At 38.4% G+C, this 22943-nt stretch overlaps 1 protein-coding gene across 2 annotated transcripts in view; it reads right to left on the minus strand.

Annotated features, from left to right (window-relative positions):
- macrod2 (mono-ADP ribosylhydrolase 2) overlaps window positions 1-22943 on the minus strand; it is a 608721-nt gene that overhangs the window by 581022 nt on the left and 4756 nt on the right. For both annotated transcript variants that reach the window (XM_007892291.2, XM_007892290.2), the window contains exons 2-5: window positions 17785-17853; window positions 16350-16400; window positions 12181-12291; window positions 10656-10766 (exon numbers count right to left, since the gene is read on the minus strand). In XM_007892291.2, the coding sequence (XP_007890482.2) occupies window positions 10656-10766; window positions 12181-12291; window positions 16350-16400; window positions 17785-17853 (342 nt within the window). The remainder of the gene's footprint in view (window positions 1-10655; window positions 10767-12180; window positions 12292-16349; window positions 16401-17784; window positions 17854-22943) is intronic.

Genomic DNA, 22943 nt, shown 5'->3' on the forward strand with positions numbered 1-22943 from the left:
GCTAGGACTGATCTGATTGTTAAATTCAGAAAATTAAGCCATTTAGGACATATAATAATAATCCTTGCATTTGATATCGCGCTTTTCACGTCGGGAGGACGTCCCAAAGCGCTTCACAGAACACACTGTAAAGTGAATTGACTGTATATTTGTGGGCGAACGCGGCAGCCAATTGCGCACAGCAATGTCCCACAAACAGTCGTAGATTGAAAATGACCAATTTAATTATTGTTTTTGGTTTTTGGAGGGATTATTATTAGGCGTGTGAAGTAAGGAAACTTGCCCAAAGTTTCGCCCTGCCTGGAATTGAACTCGGGTCTCACACTTGCAAAGCGAGTGCTCTAACCACTGAGCTACAGGACTCCAGATATACAAAATCATCTACAAATAAATATGTGTCAATAACTCTGTCCTTTGCAGGATATTTGAGAATCTCGGTTTTCTCCACAGAAATTGGGGAATTTGCTTTGCCTCACTTGTGGTTAAATAATCCTGCCCTGCTAAACATGAAGTCTCAATAAACCAAAGAGGTTCTGTCTATTTCAGCTCCGAGCAGACCCCTATCCTATTCATCAAATGTGGAGCAATATTGCACAAAAACAACAAGATTACATTTGTATAACGCTTTTCACAGCGACATTTAATAATTGGTTAGGTGACTATCTTTGTACTAGAAGGACTCTTTTTTGATCCATTTCTCCCTCATCCCCCGCCCCCATTTGAGACCAATTTATTTGAATTTATTAGCAAACCTGAATTGTTAGATGAATTGCAACATTCAGGTTGCAAATATAAGATCATAATTCATTGAAAAAATTGAGGTCAGTGCAACTGCAAAACTCAAGCAGGCGGGAACTAAAACTGCTGGCAAGCAAAATATTGGCTTTGGGTATTTGTGTGTCATTATAATAATAATCATTCTCCTTGAATTTTATGTAGGACCTTATCACATTGTTGAGATGTCTCAAGTGCTTCACAGAATATACTGCTAAGTGAATTGACACTATATTTTGTGGGCAAAAGGCGGCAGCCAATTGCGCACAGGAGTGTCCCACGAGCAGTCGTATTATTTTGAAGGAATTATTATCCCCGGAAAAGTGATCCGCCAATCGACTAACAATCGGGTTCCAACTTACTGCTAGGTAAGCAGATGCGTGTAGAATAAGGAACTTGTAAGGAACACACATCTGTTTCTCCCTCCTGGGATTCAAACTCAGGTCACTGGCTTGCGAGGCGAATACTCTAACCACTGAGCTGCAGGACTCACAATTATCCATATGGACTATGAACTGACTGCACAATCCGATGCAAGAAAGAGAGAGAAACAGAGACACACACACACTATTCACTAATTTTTGATTCATAATGAAGCAGTTCCAATTAGGCCAGATATCAGCCTCGCTACTGCATTACAAATTGGACATGAATTTCATTCTAAAAATGCGACTCAGAACTCACATTTATTTGCATTAAGTAATCCAAATTTGTAAAATACTACATTAAGAATTGTTGGTGCCAGTCTAAAGTAGATCCATCTGAAAATTAGATTGCAGAATATCCTACCTTACAATAGTTTTGACCGATACCTTTGCTATACTAACTTTGCTAGCAAAACTGTGGCACGTTAATAATATTACCTCAATAGTCGGATTTATTGGCAACACATAGCTAACTCTCTTCATAATATGGCAGCACCTCTCTACTGCTTCTCAAGATCAAAACAACAACTTGCACTTTTTTAGCGCCCTCCACGCAGGGTAGTGTCTCAGAGCGCTTAACAGTGGCAGAGCCTGACAAGTTATTGCAAGTATCAATTAAGTTCTGATCCCCAAAACTTATACTCAAGCTCTATTGCGCTCTGGTTAGGCAGCACCTAGAGTACCCCATTCAGTCGTAGTTGCCACGACTGAAGGGGGCTACCCAGGCCATTGAGGCGGTATAGAGGAGAGCAATGAGGATGATTCCTAGTGTTATTATTAAACAAGCTGGCGGTGTTCAGTCTTGAAAGGAGATGTCCCAGAGAGGTACAGGAATTAAGATTTCAAATGGAATTGAAAATGTAAATCCAGAAAAATGCACTGTGACAACAGAAGAGGTTTAAGTTTTGGGCTATGAAGGTCAATTTCAGGACAGGAAGTGTTTCTCTACTGAGAGATAATTAACAATGAACAAGTTGAGCCAGGTCCTCAAACTCATTTAAAAAACAGCTCAGCTGTAAGGTAAATATTCTGGATGGATGAGATTAGGTGGGCCAAAGGCAAACCTCTCTTGTGCTCATGTGAATAAATTGGTGGTGCCCTAACCAACAGATAAATTGAGTAATTCCCTTTAAGAGACTGTTTTTATGATTCTGGTGTGCACTAATAGGTTGTCGGATTTCCCTACAAAATGTTCATAGTTACCACTTGTAATACAGATATTAACGTTATACAGGCCACTGTCCTAAACGTAAAGGTTATTGTTAATTTAACGGGAACCCATTTGTTTTAAAATCATTTTATATGGATACAGAATGCATCTAAAGTATCGGTATTATTTATACTTTAAACCTCTGCTGTTAGATTATGACATTAAATTACAGTGCTCAGTGCCCCTGATGGCATTAGATATCAGGTTCCACTGCAATATTGCAAAGGATTGTACCACACCAATGATAAAACATTTTTACAATTCAACAGCCACTGGACAGCTACCTGAACAACTGTCAAAAGAAATATAGTGGTGTAAAGGATGTACAATTCTGAATCTACACCTATGAATAATTCTGAATTACTACAATGTCTTCAAATTTAACAAAAAAAACTGGAACGGTAGTGTAGGCATCCACAGATTTTGATTTAAAATAAGATATCTGCTATTGGAAAATGCATTTTAGACTGTTCATGCTCATTATGGTCAAATGGAGTTTATAAGAAAAATTCACTTGAGCTTTACTCTCATGGTTCAGGATGCCTTATGTGCTTCTTATATAACAATAATAATAATCCTTGCATTTGATATAGCCCTTTTCACGTCGGGAGGACGTCCCAAAGCGCTTCACAGAACACACTGTAAAGTGAATTGACTGTATATTTCTGGGCGAACGCGGCAGCCAATTGCGCACAGCAATGTCCCACAAACAGTCGTAGATTGAAAATGGCCAATTTATTATTGTTTTTGGTTTTTTGAAGCGCTTGGGAACACTAGTCCGCATGAAGGGCACGATATAAATGCAAGTTGTTGTTGTTGAGCAAGTATCAGCTTGATACTGTTATACACTTTAGGTGATGATAGATTTTGGACTAAGGACCAGTAAAAACGTAAACCCCCCTCGAGTGGGCCAGTTTAAATGGTGTTTCTCCTGAATGTAGGAGATGTTTTCAATAGACGGCCTACTTAGGGTTAAAATATGCCAAGCAATCTTTCTGAACACTAAAAATGTACAGCTCCAGAGTTGCTGACTGTAACACAATTACCAATGTAATCAACATATAATTTTTCAATTCCACACTACATTGATTTTTTTAAAAATTGTTCAGATCATTTATTTGACATTTCAATTTACGGTTACTAACTATTTCTTTTCCTGTCAAAAGGGACAATAATATATTCCTCACGTACAAATTCAAGCCGAACTATGTGATCCTTTAAGGGATCGTCATACAAAGAAGCCACCTTGGCAGACAGCACTGTAAGAGAAATGATAGCTAGGCAATGAAATAGTGCAGGAAGGTGCAAGTGGCAGAACATAACAGTACATCAAATAAAAAAAGCCATTACATGCTGCTAATGCAGTTCATGGGATCAATGAGAACACCTGCAAGCAGTCTTCTACAACTTGAAAATCTCTTTAACTCCTTGCAAACCATGGCAGAGTTGCTGCAATATATATATATATATAAAAAAAATACACACACACAAGTTTCTTCCCCAACACTAAAAAAATCTATGTTCAAATGGACAATCTACATGCTAGTATCGGTCAATGTTGTTCCAGAAGGGATATGGATAAAAGAGCGATGAAATGGTTTAAAAATATTAAGACCTGCCGTAATCTAATAAAATAGCACAAGTAATTTAATGGACTGAATAGCCTATTTGTATATTACAAACGCAAGAGGTCAATGAAACCCTTTTCCTGCCTTTAGATAAATGGCTTACCAGACTATCAATAATAACAACAATTCTTGCATTTTATATAGCTCCTTATCACTTCATTGAGGTGTCTCAAAGCGCTTCACAGAATATATTGTAAAATGAAATGACTGTATTTTATGGGCAAAACACAACAGCCAATTGCGCACAGCAGGGTCCCATAAACAGTCGTGGATTGAGTGACCAAATATATTTATTTAGAAGAGATGATTACCCCCAGAAAGCGATCCGTCAATCGACTAAGAACCAATTTTCTATTTAGTACTAGGTAAATAGTGGCGAGTGGAGTAAAGAACCTTGCCTAAGGTTTCACCCTGCCCTGGGTGAAATATACAGTGAATTCTGTGGGTGAAATATACAGGCAATTCACTATCCTTGTATACCATTGCTAACTTGTTAAATACCTTTAAAATCAATAGTTACCGAATGACCGAATGCTTAGAATCACCTGAGACAAATGCCATCTTATCAGCAGCTTTTTTTTAAAAAAAGGTAGTTGGTTTTCTGACAGGCAGTGATGTAAACATAGCCATTCACCAACCCAACTCCTTCTTGTAGTACCTAAATGAGGAAGGAGTGGAGAATTATTCACAGCTGCTTACCTGGTCCTCTGTGATCTCAAATTAACTTGGAAGACTTATTGTGGAATACTATATCAACTGGAAATACGCTATGATTTTCTTCTTCCAATACGCCCTAAAACGTAGCCCTTTATTATTTACTAATTCAGTAATTAACTTCCATTTTTGTAATTTACAGATTTTCTGATTAGTATAGCAAATAATTTGTCACAAGACAGAGAGCAATTATGAAAATAGATTAAGCAGACATTCTACTACATCTGAATTAATAACCCAACACGATTAAATATTCTTTTAAATATTATCTAACGTTTGATATACAAAACAAATCTAGAATAGTACATGCACATGTGCATTCGCACACACACACCTGAATTAATCAATAAAATATTAAAATAATTTCCAAATAAACCAAATTACTTTTCAAACCACAAATTGCCTGGCCATTTGAAAGTTTTTTTTTAAAAAAAGATGAAATAAGTAATTTCTGATCCTATTCTCTTTAAAACAAAACAAAAGTTCCAGGGAAGAATTGAGAGCGCTACACATAATGCATTTCTCAAGTAGAACAAGGCACAGATGGCCACTGTGACAGTAGCGCATTCATTTAAACGTGTGCATATTTCCATGGAGAAGTAAAATGTGGTTTAAACTTTCAGTCAGTCCACTGAGCATGAAGGACTTGTAAATGAGTCATCTAATATTGCTTAGTAATACAATAATCATAGCTTCATTTAAATCATTTAGAAGGTAATTTTGTATGTGTATCGAATTGTTTTTAATCTTGTGCTAGTGAAATGCTTATTCCACCATATTACAAAACACTTAAAAGTATCTTAACAATGTAGGGCAAGGAAATTAAATGCTGTTGGAATTTGTAATTGCAAGGTTCCATGATACAAATTGACTCCTCACTGAAGGCTTTCCTAGCACTGAGCCAGAACTGCTCAACCTTTCATTATCGGTCATGATTATGAATTCATTTCCAGTTCTTACACTTACAGATGTAAATTCCTAACTCAGTGATAAATTGTGCTGCCAAAAAAATGGATTCGTGATCAGTGAAATGACTTGATAAGTTGTCAGAGCTGCGTCAAATTAGAATTCATCCTTTCTGCACCTGTTCATTAGGAGAAGGGTTCAGAGCAACTTCAAGGATTGATTGCAAACTTACATTACTGTGATGTATTCATAGTCTCATCAAAACTCTACCATGATAATGCGTTTTTGAACATCCAATAAGGGGGAAGGAATTCACATAATACATTCAGTTTATGGTCCCACTACACACAAAATGTAGTTACTTTGACCTTTTGACACACTATGAAAAAGACTTGCCTACATTTAAATGAAAACTTTTATATGTCATTACCTATGCCATTACTAATGAAAATATGATTAAAATGATACAAAGTTTATTGAAGTAAGATGGTAAAGCTGTGAATGTCTTTGAAAATCACAATTTTATATTTTTTAAATATTTTAAGCGGTAAATTAAACAAATCTCACTACATATTCAGCAGTTAAGAACAAATAAATGTTTCCACATTTACTTGAACACCGACAAACTGACAAATATCTATCAAAGAGAACCAAATTAGTTAGCAAGTCAGTTTGGGATTTTGTATATGTGATATGAAGTTAAATTCCATTCAGTCCTTGTGCAGATGGGTTGTGATGCATCCAAAACATGTAAAATCAGTTTTGATCAAGTTTCAGTAAATCAAACTCCATTGTTAACTGAATATATATTTCCCACAAATCATCCTGTAGGGCTTTCATCATTCTGAACCTCATAATATTAACCATAAATTTGCAGTCTAGACAAGCAGTCAGACAACCCATTAGTACCATACAGTCATAGAGGTGATTACTTTTATCTCTACAGAATTGAATCCAGCTGATTCCAAGAAATGCTAATATTTTAGAATTTGGACATTTAGAAACAAGCAGCTTTTTAAATTAGAAATGCCACTGAAAAGTATACTGAACTGGAAAACCAGTCACCAATTGTAATTCCGAATACTATATTGTCCTGTTATAAATATTTTTAACAAGATATTGAACCAGCAGTGCAATCTGCAATTTTCCCAACTACAAAGCAATTGTTGGAACCAAATAGAATGAATCAAGCAGTTGAAAGGAATGGAGATTGGGGGAAAAACAAATCAGTATTTGTTGTTGAATACAAGCTCCAAACAAATTTTGCTGATGAATGTCAACCTTTATTTCAGTGTACCCTGGTGACACAAGAACACATCTCAACATGCCATCAATCTGAAAATACTCTGGTAAAAATTGCATCCTGTGTTAAGTTCATTAACACATCACTGAAAATTCCACCCACAGTTGATAACTAAAGACACCCACTAGTTTGCAAGAGTGATTTCTTCTTCCGCCACGCACTAGCCAGCTTGTAGTTTTGGACTGCCAGTAAGTGCAATTTTAGCTTTACTTAACATAAAATATTGTAATAAAGCTGGCATCCTGTTGACAGTCAGTTTAATGCTGGAATCTGCAGGCCAGCAACTAGACCAATCATTGTGATAAACTCACTGAGGAGCCACACCAACAGACTAGTTGATGTCTAACTATCTATCTTTAAAAATATAATTTTTTTAAAGTTCAAATACATCACTAGGCACAATTTGTTGCCCAGTGAATAGATATCTTACACTGGGTAGTAGGTGGGAGATCTGGAAGAAACAAATAGAGTAAACAAGAGAAGATTAAACAAACTGAGAATTGGAAGATTTATTTCCTTTTCCTTAATCTTGAAGGTTTTAAACTTTGGAAGTTCAAAGATTGGTGAGATGCTGCTGCACATGCAGGAGTATTGGGGTGCAAGTGTAGTTCTCATGTTATATATGTGAAGCACTGAACATAGGTGAGCTGTTTCTCCGCAGACTAGAGGAAGAATTCTAGCCACCAGGCAAAAGAAATGTGCTCGGTGGCTAGAATTGACACAAGAGATGCCGCAATTTGGTTGGGGTGTCTTAAGAGAAAAATAACCCCCCTTTTCAAAAATGCAACCTCTTTAGCTCTAATTAAAATTAACAATTATGGAAAAACTAAATGTAAATGTTAACGTAAATTACAAGCCTGCCTTTTGTACATAAAATACAAGATGTTTTTCTAGCTATCTAATCAAAAGCAATGGTTTGTAATAGTGGTTGTATTATGGGGTTCAGCAGGTGCAGAACTTACATGGGATCTTTGATGTCCACCTGAACAGGCAAATGGGACTTTGGTTTAATGTCACATCCAAAGGACGAGATGTTAAACTGAGGTCCCGTCTGCCTGTTCAGATGGACATTAAAGAAACCATAACACTATTCGAAAAGAGAAAAAAAGATTCACCTCCAATTTTCTGGCCAGCAATCCACCAAATAAAATTGGTCAATCACTCCATTGCTGTTTGTGGAACATACCTGTGCACAACTGGCTACCAAGTTCTGCCCCAAAATAACCAGTCAAAAAAACTACTTTACAGTGTATCACGTAAAGCGCTTTGAGCCATCTCAATGACATGATAAGACGCTATGTCAAATGCAAGGATTATTATTATTAGGAGGAACTAATCCACTTACTGCCTGAAGCGATGATTGAAGCACAGAGTGTAGATCCATTCAGGAGGAAGCTACACCTTCACAGGGAATCAAATAACACCAATAACAACATTTATCAAGACCAATAAAAAGAATTTTAAATCACCTACCTATTATGCTTGACCGCTTATTATCATAATTTTGGGAGGAGTGAAGGAGTAACCTGTATGTCATAGGATTAAATGCTTCCAATTACCACAATTATAATAATAATCCTTGCATTTGATATAGCGCCTTACTTTGTCCAGATGTCTCAAAGTGCTTCACAGGATATACTGTAAAGTGGATTTACTGTGTATATTGTGGGTGAAACGAGGCAGCCAATTGCACAAAACAGTGCCCCACAAATAGCCAATTTTATTTGAGGGATTTTGTTGGCCAGGACACCGGAAGAAACTTCCTTTTTTCAAATAGTGCCGTGGGATCTTTAACGTCCACCTAAACAGACAGATGAGACCTCGGTTTAACAGACAATGCAACACACCCCCAGTAATGCATTGGAGTGTCAGCTTAGACTATGTAATTCCATAGTCTGACGTGAACCGTGAACCCAGAACTTTGTGAGCACTGATTGAGGCTGATACACCATAATAATTCCATACGCACACACACACACACACACACACGTGTGATTCACTGAGGAAATAAATCGTCTGGCCAGTTAATTTTCAACTAGTAGAGCTGGTAATGGATATGACCTAAGATCCTATAACATCATCAGCATTACTTGTGTTTCAAATAATTATCTACAGTAATATAATTACACACATGGTAAAATTGATCCTTGAAGTCACTCAACCAGCCACTACAAACATCAGCTTGTCAAGCATCTGAGTGAAAGCCATAAAGTAATTTCTGAAAATCATACAGACTTGCTACAGTAGGTAGATAAACACCTCATTAATCCTACATTAGTTTATTACTTAATGAAAGTTTGTCCTTACTGTTCACAAACGCAGAGTAATAGCACCTTCTGTTGTCTTGCTAGCACTTTTTTTTGTCTTAGGAAGACACTAGAGGTGCTATTAATGCATCTGTGCAGAGCGAAATCAGGCCTCAATAAAGCAATTTCTCATTGACAGAGTATGAAGAATGATTAACAGACCATTTACTTTCTAGAAAAAACTGCAATTGCCTTTGGCCTAGCTCTGGAGGAGGTAAAGACAAAAAATTGGTACAAAGGCACAATTACAAATCTGATTGATAGAAGAGAGTGGAGATGTCACTCTGCTACGGCATTTACAGCAAAATAAAACACACTTTACTGAACAAAGTTAATGTGGCACACACAGGACAGTTTGGATCAACATTGTCACAATCTGCATGAGACAGCACTGTCAAAATGAGAGACACTGCTGCTGTTGATTTGCAAATTAGCCTTTCAAGCAAAACAGCAAGCAAGAAATTTGAGGTCTATTAATGCAACTGTTCATATTTGCTTGAGGATATTCTTGAACAGAATTATAAAGCTGATGAACCAATCGTGGAATTTCTTCCAGCATTAAAATACTACAGATTGAATGCTTCACTATATGAAGCTCAACTTTACAAAGGGCTGAATACAAAAGACCTGTTAGCTTTAGGCTAAAATGTGGTGTAAGCAATACCATTTTGCGCAGCAAGCTATACGAGTGCAGCATTCAGTCCTGCCACCTTGAATCTGAATTGAAGTAAATTAATAATATTATGCCTTTCTGATTACACAAAGGGTAAGGACAACGCTGTGGGACTAAATCATACTAATCAAACAATCCTCCCGGTGGGTGGGTGGTGGTGGGTGGGAGGGAGAAGAAGAGGAGGTAAGGAGGGAGTAAGAAGAAAACGTTTAAAAGTAAAATTTACAGGATTTTTGTCCAGAATAAGAAACCGAGCCATAATATTCCACAAGAATACCCCAAAAGAAATCTGCCACCTGGTTCAAATTTGGACAGGTTTATATAATCTCTAAGTGTTATTAACTCACAACCTGCTCAGAAGTATTCGGATAACACAGTGGTCTGAAATATTACATAATGTAATTGCTTTTTAACCTCTAGAATTAAATAAATGATAATAGATGTCTATTGTACCAAAATCAAATCTGTAAAGAAATTGCTTCCATGGATTTCAGCACTATCCACATACATTCAAATGTAAAGTGTACACAATAGCCCTGTGCAAATTTTACAAAAAATAAAGATTACTTTTTGTATCAACCCCAAATCTACAAGAAATATATAGATTTTAGTGGCGCAAATTAATCACACGTGCACACCAATGGAACCAAGGTGTAGAATTACATGAATGGTTTCACGAACACAATTTCTCATTAGGTTTTAATAAGTATACCAACCTGCATTTACTATTGCGTCAATTTTAAGTTTTGTTATATCGCCTCTGTAGAGTGAAACCTTATCACTCAGATTAGTATTTTGGGGGTCAGACACCTCTTCATCGTCATCATCTGCAAAGTAAAATGGATTAATCAGCCTTTTGGCATCAAATTCCCCAAACAAATAATTATCTTCAGTCAATAAAGGTCAGCAAACATGGTTAAGAAATTTGTTTGCCTCCTAGTGCCTCTTCTATGTCATAACAGCACAATCCCAATTTGTGACTACTGGGGCATGGTTTCATCAGAGGCATTTTCCTTCCAGTTTTTTTATTCATGTATGAACACTGGAAACATCAGCAAGCAAAATGATCATTGAGGGCATTGCAGCTAAACACAATCCTGTACTCACTGAACATCAACACACATGCACCTCCAGCGGGGAAGCCATTTAATCCAATTTGGTGTCAACAAACCAGCTGGATAGTTTAATCTTCAGTCTCTGCTGTTCAAATGAAGAGTTTTAGATTTGATCATCTCACCGGATAACTTGATTTTCACACATCTACTGCTATGTTAATTTGCTACATAGTATAGCTGGGAATCCCACCGTGACATTGATACATACACCTTCTGCCTGCCAAGTCACAGTACAGAACTGGGACTTCCTGCACCAAGAGAAAGAAAGTCCTCCTCCTGCCCATCAAAAACAGAATCGAAATTCTACAATCACATTTTAAAGCTTCTTGCTTAGAGTGTTTACTCCATTTTCACAAAACAGAAGGTCTTTTAGTGATGACAAAAGGGTCTCAGTCAGTTTGTACAGACTGATCACAATCACAACCAACAATTTTAAAAAAATAAACACACAATCTGGTTTGGCAAATAAAAATTGCATGTTTCCTGGAATGAATAATGACACAAGTATTATTAAAAGTATGGTATTTCTATGTGTGAACTACGTATGTGAGCAGTAAATAAAACATCAGAATTTAAACTAGAAGTGATAATTTCTGTTGATGCTTCATAATTTGTTTGCTCAATTTAAAGACGTTCCTATATTCTATGAGATTTGCTTCAGGTTTTAAAAGAATTATCCTGAGTGAATCCAATGCATTAAAGGCCAGTCTATGTTTTTTTAAAAAACTCACCCTGGTGTAATCTTTACTTTGAAATTTACATTAAAAGTTACATAAACAAACAATAATTCTTACAGTTCGCATAGCGCAGGGGTCATTTAAGTTACCACTGTTCACTTCGGAAGTTTAAAGATCACAGTGAGTAGGGAGGGGAGAGAGAGAGAGACGAGCAGGGCTTCCTTGAAGCTGAACTGGCTTGGCAACAGAATTGTCGGAATCAAGTCAACCCTCTTTGGTGATCTCAGTAGTTAAGAACTCGGTTGTATTGGATGCTCTTAAGCATGGTAGAACGATTTCCGCACAAGTGACACACCCAGCGGACAAAAAAAAGTAAATGACTCACAAAACTTGCAAAGAGAAAAAAAAACATTACACAACCACTTTTTTTTTTACTTTGACAAACCAACCTGCATGTTCTGCTGGGCTATCTTTAGGTTTTGCATCACCTCCTCCAGATTGAATCTCTTTATCTGCTGTCTTGGCATTTTCTTGAATAATATCCCCTTCCTCTTCTTTATCTGCAACAATAAATAGTTTTAATTCTGCATCATATACAGGTTTAATCCTACATAGTTTACTTGCTAAAAGTTATCAATAAAGACCATAAGTGTTAGTATCATTACTCATCCAGAAAGCACCTTTGTGGACTCAGTTTAACTTGAACTCCGCTAAGATCCGATTACATCTATTGGTGCAGTGGCAAATAGAATGGACAGACTGACCCAATGATATAAGGAAAGGGATTGTCATACAATCAGTCTTTTCTGAAGCATACAGGACCAAACTCATTTTCTCTTTCAATCCTGCTTGGAGTCTGGATGTGAATTTCTCTTTTCCATCATGTTTTGAAAACAATTTTTTTTTTGGCTCATCGCTATTATATTCTTATCCCTCATAGTGGTATTGCCAAAGAAGACATCAACTGGATATGTACAACAGATGAATTTTCCAGGCAAGGTATTTATGATGGTTTTCCCCATCGTCAATTATTTCTCTCGGATTTCCCGTTTCAGTACCTTTGTCCCTTTCTGAGTGCTTTGAGATGATAATGTTTGTTTATGCTCAGCCCTTAGTCATTGTTGGCAACAAAAACAAGTTTGTTTTGTTCAAGCTACTGAAGAGGCTGGGGCAGCTCATCCTTTGATTTTTTCTATTATGAGGCTATGTCTCTAAATAAATCTGGAAAGAATTATATTTAGAGTTTGGATGCATGATAGATTTCGTTAAGATTAGTGGCATTAAACACCTCTTCTATCTGAGAACTCCGACAGACTGGATATTGCAATCGTTTAATTACCTGTTTCCTGGGTTGAGTTACCCTTTGCTTAAAGCAGAGTGCACCATTATGCTCCCAGTAAGATGAGACAATTGCTTAGCGTTTGAAGGAGGGTAGCCTGGGGCAGCAGCTACTTGTCCTGATAGGGAGTTACACCAAAATTCAAAACATATGGAGGCATTACCAGGGAAGCTTATAAAGTTGACTGCATTTATATCACATGCAAAAAACCTGGCTCCTCACAGCACATTAGAGCTTCTTCAATTTTCTATTACAGAATTCTTTTAACCGTTGCGTCCTACTTTCATTAATACGTGGGACGTCCTCCTGACGTGAAAAGCGCTATACAAATGTAATTTTGTATTCTAATATTGTAGGAAGTGGCTTAAACTTGTAATAGTTAAAACAAGCTATTTTCTCCATAAATGCATTGTGACCGCCAGAAAGGTGGAAGCCAGACTAGATGGACCTTGGTCTTTTTCGTCTTGCATTTCTTATGTTCAATTGCAGACTTCTAGAATATGAAAATCAACACACTGGAATGCTAATACATTTTGCTGTACATAATAGATTAGTGTGTTGAGGAGTGGAAATAAGCATTAATATTCCTTTATGAAGATTTTTAATTTAAAATGTTTTATATTTGAAATTCTACCATGCATTTTTTTTAAAAAAAGGAAGCTACAACAAAAACAGTGGTTAAAACAGCTTCCATAGTAGTTTTAAAAGGAAATTAAACAAATATGTGTAATAGGAAAAATCTAAATGCAAATAGGGGAAAAAGGCAGGAGAGTGGATTAAATAGATTACGCATTCAGAGAGCTGACACGAGCATAATGGTGAAACGGCCTCCTTCTGTGGTGTAAAATTCTATAATTCTATTACAATACTAAAACAGAACTGACATTAGACAGACACTGGTGTTGCAAAGGATTACCAATTACAGACTAACTATTATGCAACATAAAAGGTTCTCATAATTTGCTAAATAGGAAAAAAACTGTTGCGATGGCCTCATTATCAGAACTATAAGCAATCAAGTTGTCTGAGTGCTATACATTGGCGGCGGGGGGGGAAATCAGAGTACACCATCGATTCTGTTGTCACTACAAAAATTGTACTCTGTCTACAACAACAGAGTTAAGTTTATAGAGCGCCTTTCACATTGGAAGAACGTCCCAAGGCCCTGGACAGTCAGGGGTCAGGACCCGAGCATGGGGGAGAGGTGGGGTAGGGATGAGGGAAGGCAACTGAAGGCACGATCGAAGAGGAGGGTCTTGAGACCGGCCTTGAAGGAGGAAAGGGAGGAAGCGAGGCGAAGGGAGTTCCAGAGAATGGGGGCACAGAGGCTGAAAGCCCGGCGACCGATGGTAGGGCGTGTCAGGTGGGAGACATGGAGCAGGCTGGAGCCCACTGAACGGAGTGAGTGGGCAGGTTGGTAGGGAATCAGCAGGTCAGAGAGATAGGAGGGGCAAAGCCATGGATGGCCTTGAAAGTGAGGAATCTTGAATTCGATCCTCTGAGGGATGGGGAGCCAGTGCAGTCGGGCGAGGGTGGGAGTGATGGGGTCACGGAGCCTGGTGCGCGAGAGTACACGAGTCTAAAACCTAACGTTTGGAATATTGACACGCCAGCTTATTTATCAGCATACACGCCAACCTTTAGAAGCAGGATTTTACAAGTTAACATAGTGTTTTGTAACGTACTAAATTGATTAATAACAGAACAACCCCTATTGTATTTTCCAACATGGTTACTTTGTATGCCACCTAGTGGTATGTTCATTGCATAAATAATCTACCGGCATGGTGCAGCATTTCATTTCTTATTTTACTGTACGTGATCTGTCTTACAAATAAAATATTCTAATTAGGAAATTCTTCAGATGGAAAATACAATGCTATTTTGCACCTAAAGAATTTCCGAATTAGAATATTTCATATATAAATAAAATATTTCCAGTCTATCACCAAATCAACTACTTTTTCAAAGCCACGAGTCAAAATGAAGCTTACATTCACAAATAATCAAACAGCGTTCATTTTAAAGCTGCTGTATATCCGAGAGAGATAAAAGGTTAAGAACTCCAAGTGCAACGCTGTATCAAGGATTTTTGATTTCTAACATATGATCAAAACTGGTAAGAAAATCACAAGGGTCTACGTTTGTTCCATAAGGATCTTCTAAAGACTTTTTTTTAATATTTGGCCTCTATGAAGAATGCACCTCTTAATTCGCACAAGCTACAACATCTCAAGCTAACTATTCTCAAAGAAGTCCACTCACCTGATAACTTAAACCCATAAACTCATACGAAAATCCTACTACTATGCTACAGGTACAGAATCAACTGGAATGCTCACGTGGAATAAGTAAGGGTATTAAGAGATCTGGAGAAAATGCATGAATATGATATTAAAAGGTCCATGATAACCAATTAAAATAGTGGAACAGGCTCAGTCGAATCTCCCTAATCTTGTTTTTAAGAACATGCTCTCATAGGGAATAGATAGAGCATGGAGTTGAGTAAAAATGTTTATTGCTTGGTTTAAACATAATAATAATCCTTGCATTTGATATAGCGGCTTATCACCTCTTTTAGACATCTCAAAGCTCTTCACAGAATATACTGTAAACTGAATTGACAGTATATTTTGTGGGCGAAACGCAGCAACCAATTGCGCACAGCAGTGCCCACAAACAGTCGTGGGTTTTAAGTAACCAATTTATTATCATTTTTGAAGGAAATATTACCCCCGGAAAAGCAATCCACCAATCGACTAAAAATCGGATTCCTACTTACTGCTAGAGAAACAGAGGCGTGTGGAGTAAGGAATTGCCCAACATTTTGCCTTGCCGGAAATCGAACCCAGGTCTCTCGCTTGCAAGTGGAGTCCTGTAGGACAGTGCTCTAACCACTGCGTTACAGGACTCCACAATATTATGCAAGCACAGATATGTTGTTCATCAGAAGATATGGATAAACATTCCAGATGGCCATAATGCTTTGTATTTTTAAACAGAATTTCCACCCATTCTCACACCCCTCCTTAGCCTCCCCATACCTCTCTGCTCCCTTCCCTCTCATTTATTTAGTTTGTGTGGCAGTTTAGCCACCATTGAACTATTTATTACATTTCATTGAAGCAAGGCAAATTAACAAAGTCATCTTTATAAGGAAGAAAATCTAATGAATATGTAGAAAGTTCAGTGTGGATTAAAAATAATTGAAACAATTTTCACAACGCCCATGTGAGATTAAACTGAGCGACTTCAACCACGTTCCCAATCTTTGCTTACCAATTCCTTCATCCTGTTCTTTTTCTTCTAGCTTCTGTTTCAGATGGAACTCTGTTGTAAAAGACCAAATTGGGAAGTTTTTTTTAAAAGGGGAAAATAAATAACTTTCATACAAATGATACTCCAAATATTTGGCCGACATAAAATTCTATTAGACAAAGTGATTGCCAGTTGTGATATTATGATACTCAGACCAAAAATGTCATGTGTTGAGTTAGCTATCCTGTCAGGTTGGACTATGATTGACCCTTGGAATGAAGGGAGGGAATGCCAGTGACACGGATGGCCTGATCTCAATAGACATCCTCCACCGGACATCTTGTGTGTCAAAATACCTTTGTATGGACGTAAAGCTGTTACAACATTCCTATGATGTTCTCCAATGATCTCAGATGAGTGGGTGTTCTGCAAGATCAAATGGGCCACAGGATCTTTAACATCCAACCTGGCATGTTCTTATGCTGGGCCCCCACTTTTGACACCCACTGAAGGTGATTTCAGGAACAGTGATTTGCATTTACAGTATAAATGCAGTTTGCACCAATTGCACTGGATTTGGACTCAAGATCTGTCAGGAATTCTGAATGGGCTATTTAATATTTATTAAATCATAAAATGATCATAAAAAATATCAAAAAACACGCAAATGCAGATCACACCAAAATTGGTCCTGTTTTACTCCACGGCAAACATTGAAAATAATGCAGAATGGTTCAGGATAAACCCTACTTCACAACAGTATATTGCTGGGAGCAATCAGCTGTGCTTACAGCAGTCTAACCACAGCAATAGTGACCAGAGAAATTTCTCACCCTTTGTAACCATACAAATACATAATAAATAATCCTTGCATTTGATAGAGCGTCTTATCACGTCTTCAAGATGTCTCAAAGCGCTTCACGGAATATACTGTAACATGAATTGACTGTATAGTTTGTGGGCAAAACGCAGCAGCAAGTTGCGCACAGCAATGTCCCACAAACAGTTGAGGATTGAGTGCCCAATTTATTATTATTGTTCTTTTAACATACAGTTAAATAAATGAATCCTGCAACATCCTTGTTGGGCTAATATTTAAATATTACAATATTTTGAAGTGCTGTGAAAAACATAATGATAACAAATGAAAGAAATTACATATTTCTACTGTGTACAGTTAATTGTATCATAATTGAAATGAAAAACACATTTGAAATGTGCTAAATGAGAAAAGCTGCATCATTGGTTCATAAACCATTAAAATTATCTCCTTGACCACCATAACATCTTCACCTTGCAATAATACTTTTTAAATGTTCTCATCTTTTAATTTGTTTTCTTTGAAATGTAAAGCCTTAAACAGCATCTCCATTTTGCCTTTTAGCTGCAGCATCTTAGCATTTCAACATTCAGAAACTTGAGAATAAAATACTAGACCTCAGTGAAAAGCACTTACTTTTTGCATCTTCTCTCCATACAGAAATATCCTTCAGGTTTACTAATCCATCCTCAAATGAATCTAGTGCTGTTGGGGAAATAGGAAAGACTATTTCAATATGAACATAAAACAAAATTAACATTTGTCTACAACTGCCAACATTGCCATGTCCAGATATGTGCAGAATTGAATATTTCCCATTTAAGATTGGGTTAGATTATTGTGGGCCCACACCATTCTCTAGAATTGAGAGAAAGAAGGAAATATACTTCTGTATTTGTTAAGAGTTCCATAAGAACAAACTACACATTTAATAACAATCCTTGCATTTGATGGTAACTATAACATGAAAACACCTTGAAACTCTTCATAGGCAATTGCTGCCAAATATAAGCACTGTGTATTTGCAGGTAAACATAGCAGTCAATTTGTGTGCAGCAACAATCCACGAACAGTCACTATGAAAATGGGAATATATAGAATTATATATGAAGGACATTCCACTTAATTGTATATCAGTTAATTGGGTAGTCCATTTCATTGCATAGCAATTTCTCGCTACCAATAATTTTATATTTGTTTGCATGGTATTGCACTCAACTTAAATTCATATTGGATAATTCGCTTAAATGCATGAAAAATAGCCAGTTCATTACATTTGTAGCTGTATAATTAGTTTGGATAATTGCATTGGTTGAGGAGTTGACCGTATCAGACCATACGACCATAAGAAATAGGAGCAGGAGTAGGCCATTCGGCCCCTCGAGTCTGCCCCCTCCATTTAATAAGATCATGGCTGATCTTCTAACCTAATTCCATTTACCCGCCCTATCCCCATCCCTTAATCCCACTATCCTTTAGAAATATATCAACCTCAGTCTTGAATATGTAAAGAGGTACAGCATGTATATGTACAGCAGAGAGGCAGCGAGAGAGCGACATGAAGAGGGCCAGAGTAGAAGATATGAAAAGGCAGCGCGGAGAGCGGCAGCAGAGGCACAACAGAGTGACAGGAAGGCGGCGCCACTAATGAACTTCAGATAGTTGTATTCTCCGTATAACTGCATGGTGTCTGTCCAGTCACAACTCCATAAAATTATACGGAGTACAGGGTATATACTAAAGAATGAAAGAGAAAAAGAGAGCCTCACACTCACTCTGTATTTTCCCTCAATGGTCTAGTCAAGATCAGGAACTCACTGTCCCGTTAAAAGTTTAATTTGGAGAGTAAATGAAGTTACGACATATCTGAACAAATGAAATAACTTGCATTCTTTTAACAACTTTTATGTTGTGTCTCAACATAATAAAGATAATCCTTGCATTTGATATGACGCATTGTCACGTATTTGGGAAGTCTCAAAGCGCTTCAGAAAATACTGTAAAGTGAACTGATTGTCTATTTTGTGGGTGAAACACAGAAGCCAATTGCACACAGCAGTATCCCACACAGTCATGGATTTAAGTGACCAATTTATTATTACTATTTTATTTTCAAGGCATTATTACCCCGGAAAAGCGATCCACCAATCAACTAATAACCGGGTTCCTACTTACTGCTAGATAAATAGAGGCGTGTGGAGTAAGGAAACTTGCCCAACATTTCGCGCAGCCCGGAATCGAACCCAAGTCTCTCGCTCGCGAGGCGAATGTTCTAACCACTGAGCTATAGGACTCCACAACATGATTTACAACAGCAAAAGGAGACAAAAATAGCAGGGAGATGAATAAACAATTAACCTGGAGGTCAGACATTGGAAGAAACTCCATTCTGGTTTGTGAATAGCATCACAATATTTTCAACATTCACCTGAACAACAGGCACACAGGCTCGGCCTTGGTTTAGCACCTCAAACAAACGATGGCACCTCAGACAATGTACCTCTCTCCCAAAAAGTGGACAGTCTAGACCAGTGGGGAACAGGAACAGCAGTACATTATGGCTGCTCTTTTTTTTATTCTATGCTAGCTGAACCAGTTGCAGCTTCACTTGCAACCAAAGGATCCAATTTGTATATCAATCTACATTCCAGACAGACATTTCCTGCAGACATTATACTCAACTGGGAGCACTACTGTGGGAGTGTTCCTTTTGGGAGGACTCAGTGGGAGGACTCCATTAAATATATTTTCTCCCGAGAACCTAGCCCCGGTCTCCTGAGAGCCTCGCCCAGGTATCTCGAGAGCCTCGACCCGTCTCTGTCTCTCTTTCTGTCTCACTATCTCAGTCTCAATCAAACACAAACTCAACCATATCAATATGGACTGCAAAAAGTTTATTAAAGTTGCAGATTAAAATCCTGACTTCTGGTAACAAACCATCTTGTGTTCTTCAATATGCGTAACAGGCAGTTTATCTTACCTATATTCATCAGCCTGGCTCATTTGATAGACCTCTTGCCTTGGAGTCAGAAGACTACAGGATCAAGCTCCACATCAAGACTTAGAACTAGACTTAAATTGAGACTGACATTCCAACAGAGTGCTGGGTTGTGCTAAGTTGTCGCAGGTGCTGTCCTTTGGATGAAACATTAAACATAGGTTGCTTCTGCCTGTTCAGGTGGAGGCTAAAGATCCCATGGCACTATTCAAAAAGAAAAAGGAGTTTCTCCCGGTGTCTTGGTCAATAATCTCCAAAACAAAAAACGTTGTTCACCCCTCAGGCCGCTGAAACTCTTGTTCATGCCTTCATCATCTCCAGGCTCGACTATGCAAGCGCTCTGCTTGTCGGCCTTCCCAACTCCTCCCTCCACAGGCTGCAGATAATCCAGAACTCTGCAGCCCGTGTCCTCTCCCGCACCAAACTCTGTGACCCCATCTCCTCCACTCTCGCCCGACTCCATTGGCTCCCTATCCTTCAGGGGATCCAGTTCAAGATCCTGGTCCTCACATACAAAGCCCTCCATGGCCTCGCCCGACCCTACCTCTGTGACCTCCTAACCCCCTACCAACCCGCCCGTTCCTTCCGCTCAGCCGGCTCTGGTCTGCTCCACGTCACCCGACCCACCCGCCCCACCGTTGGCGGGAAAGCCTTCAGCCACTCTGCCGCCAACCTCTGGAATTCCATCCCCCAATCACTCCACCTCACCCCCTCCTTAGCCTCCTTCAAGTTCCGCCTCAAGACCTTCCTCTTCAAACATGCCATTGGCCACCCCCCTTCCCCTCCCCCTTCTCCCTCCCCGACCCCAGCTCGGGTCTGAAATGCTGCACTCTGTTCAGCGCCTTGGGACGTCCTCCCGATGTGAAAGGCGCTATACAAATGCAATCTTGTTGTTGTTGTTTATTCACTTCTTTGCTGGGCATAAAAATCGGCTTTCCCATTCCCTATAAAATAGTCTCTATCCTTTACAATAAATCCTATGAAGTACTTTGAGACATTCTCTCCATGCAGAAAGGCCATAATATAAAAATGTAAGGATTATTAAGAATTATTATTCAGGCCTTGATGTCAGTGAGGCAGGCAGTCAGAACATCAATGCTCCTGCAATCAGGGATAAAAGAAGTGAAGTAGATTTGGGTATCATCATTGTATATGTGGAAACTAACTGTCTCGGTAGCACATGAAGTCACAAAGCAAGAGCTGATGAGGAAAAGGAAAGGATAGAGCCCTGTAGCACACAGGTGACTGCGCGAGTAGGAGGAGAAGCCAAACGAGGAAACAAAGAGGATGTAAAGGATGGTCACATGAATGACAAAGTTGATGTAATCAAGGAAGATAGAATATCAAAGGCAGAAGAGAGATCAGGTGGAATGAGGAAAGTATATCATTTGTGACTCTGACAACTGCTGTCTCAGGCTGTGAGCAGGACAGAAACCGAATTGGAAGAGCTCAAAACATATCATAGTCGATTGCAAGGAGAGTTTCTTGCCCTGATGGGGGGACGGGGGAGAAGGCAGAGAGAGAGAGAGAGGCAATGGTTTCTTAAATGGTCAAACAAGATTTGGCTGTGGACCGTGAAGCTATTCTTATGCAACCTGCATTCGAGTGTACAAAGAAACAGCAGTTATCATTATACTAACCAGGGGAATGGCTAGGTAGGGAGATGGCTCTGCATTTTCACACCCTCACCCCACCCCCAGTGTGTTGCAGAAGGAAGAGGTGTATTGGGGTTGGGTGGCGAAAAGTCTAGGTTTTACTAAAAAACACAAAGAAAAATTACATGGAGGCAAAGGGAACTGGAGAATTGAAAACTTTTCATTTGACATCGAACAGCAACAAGCAAAGAACAGCCTGAATGCAGAGTAGTTCTTTTTATTCTGCCACATCTAATCTGCCAACCCAGGAAGAGTGTACTTCGCTGTGCCATTCTGAAATTTTGCACTTCCCACACAAACAATCTTTGCAATCCTCTAGAAGATAGGTAATTTAGATAGGTACTTTTTGTGCTGTCTGCTCTCACCTATTGGGTTATGTTGAGGTTGCCCAAACTAATTTTCTAAAGCACATTACAGCCAAGAGTGGTGAATAAAAAGAAATGCAGACACAACCTTCATCCAGTCAGTTTGAGCTGAATTCAAGCCCAGACGTGAAGTTGTTGACTTACTGAATTACCTGGCCACCTGCAAATTTTTCTTGTTAATTCTCATTATTAATTATCACTAATAATACAGTATTTACATTTGATAGCGCTTTTTATGTCAGGGGACATCTCAAAACGTTTCACAGGATATACTGCAAAGTGTAATGACTCTGGAGTTTGTAGGAAAATGTTCCAGCTAATTTGGGCAAAGCAATATCCCACAAGCAGATATGAAATGAATGACCAATCTTAGCTGGGGAGTTAGTTAGAACACCAGAATAAACTCCCTTCTCCTTTTCAAAGAGTGCGTCTAGAAGACGTGAAAAGCTCTCTCTCAAATGCAAGGATTATTATTATTATCCACCTAAATAGGAAAACAGGACCTCAGTTTAACATCTCATCCAAAGGTCAGTACCTCCAACAACGTAGCACACCCCCCCAACACTGCATTGTAGTGTCAGCCTAGTCTATATGAGTTCAAAGTCCTGACATGGGATTTAACAATCTGACTTAGAAAAGAGTGCTGCCAATTAAGCCAGGCTGACACACAAATATAAGAGTCCTACACTTTTTTAAAAATAAGTTTTACAATTTAAAAGCAATGCACTTAATGAGCCTATTAGCTCAAACTCTAACAGCTAGAGTTGTCCTCAGTGG

This window comes from Callorhinchus milii, unplaced genomic scaffold, assembly GCF_018977255.1.
Source record: "Callorhinchus milii isolate IMCB2004 unplaced genomic scaffold, IMCB_Cmil_1.0 Scaffold3, whole genome shotgun sequence".
NCBI classification, from domain to species: domain Eukaryota; kingdom Metazoa; phylum Chordata; class Chondrichthyes; order Chimaeriformes; family Callorhinchidae; genus Callorhinchus; species Callorhinchus milii.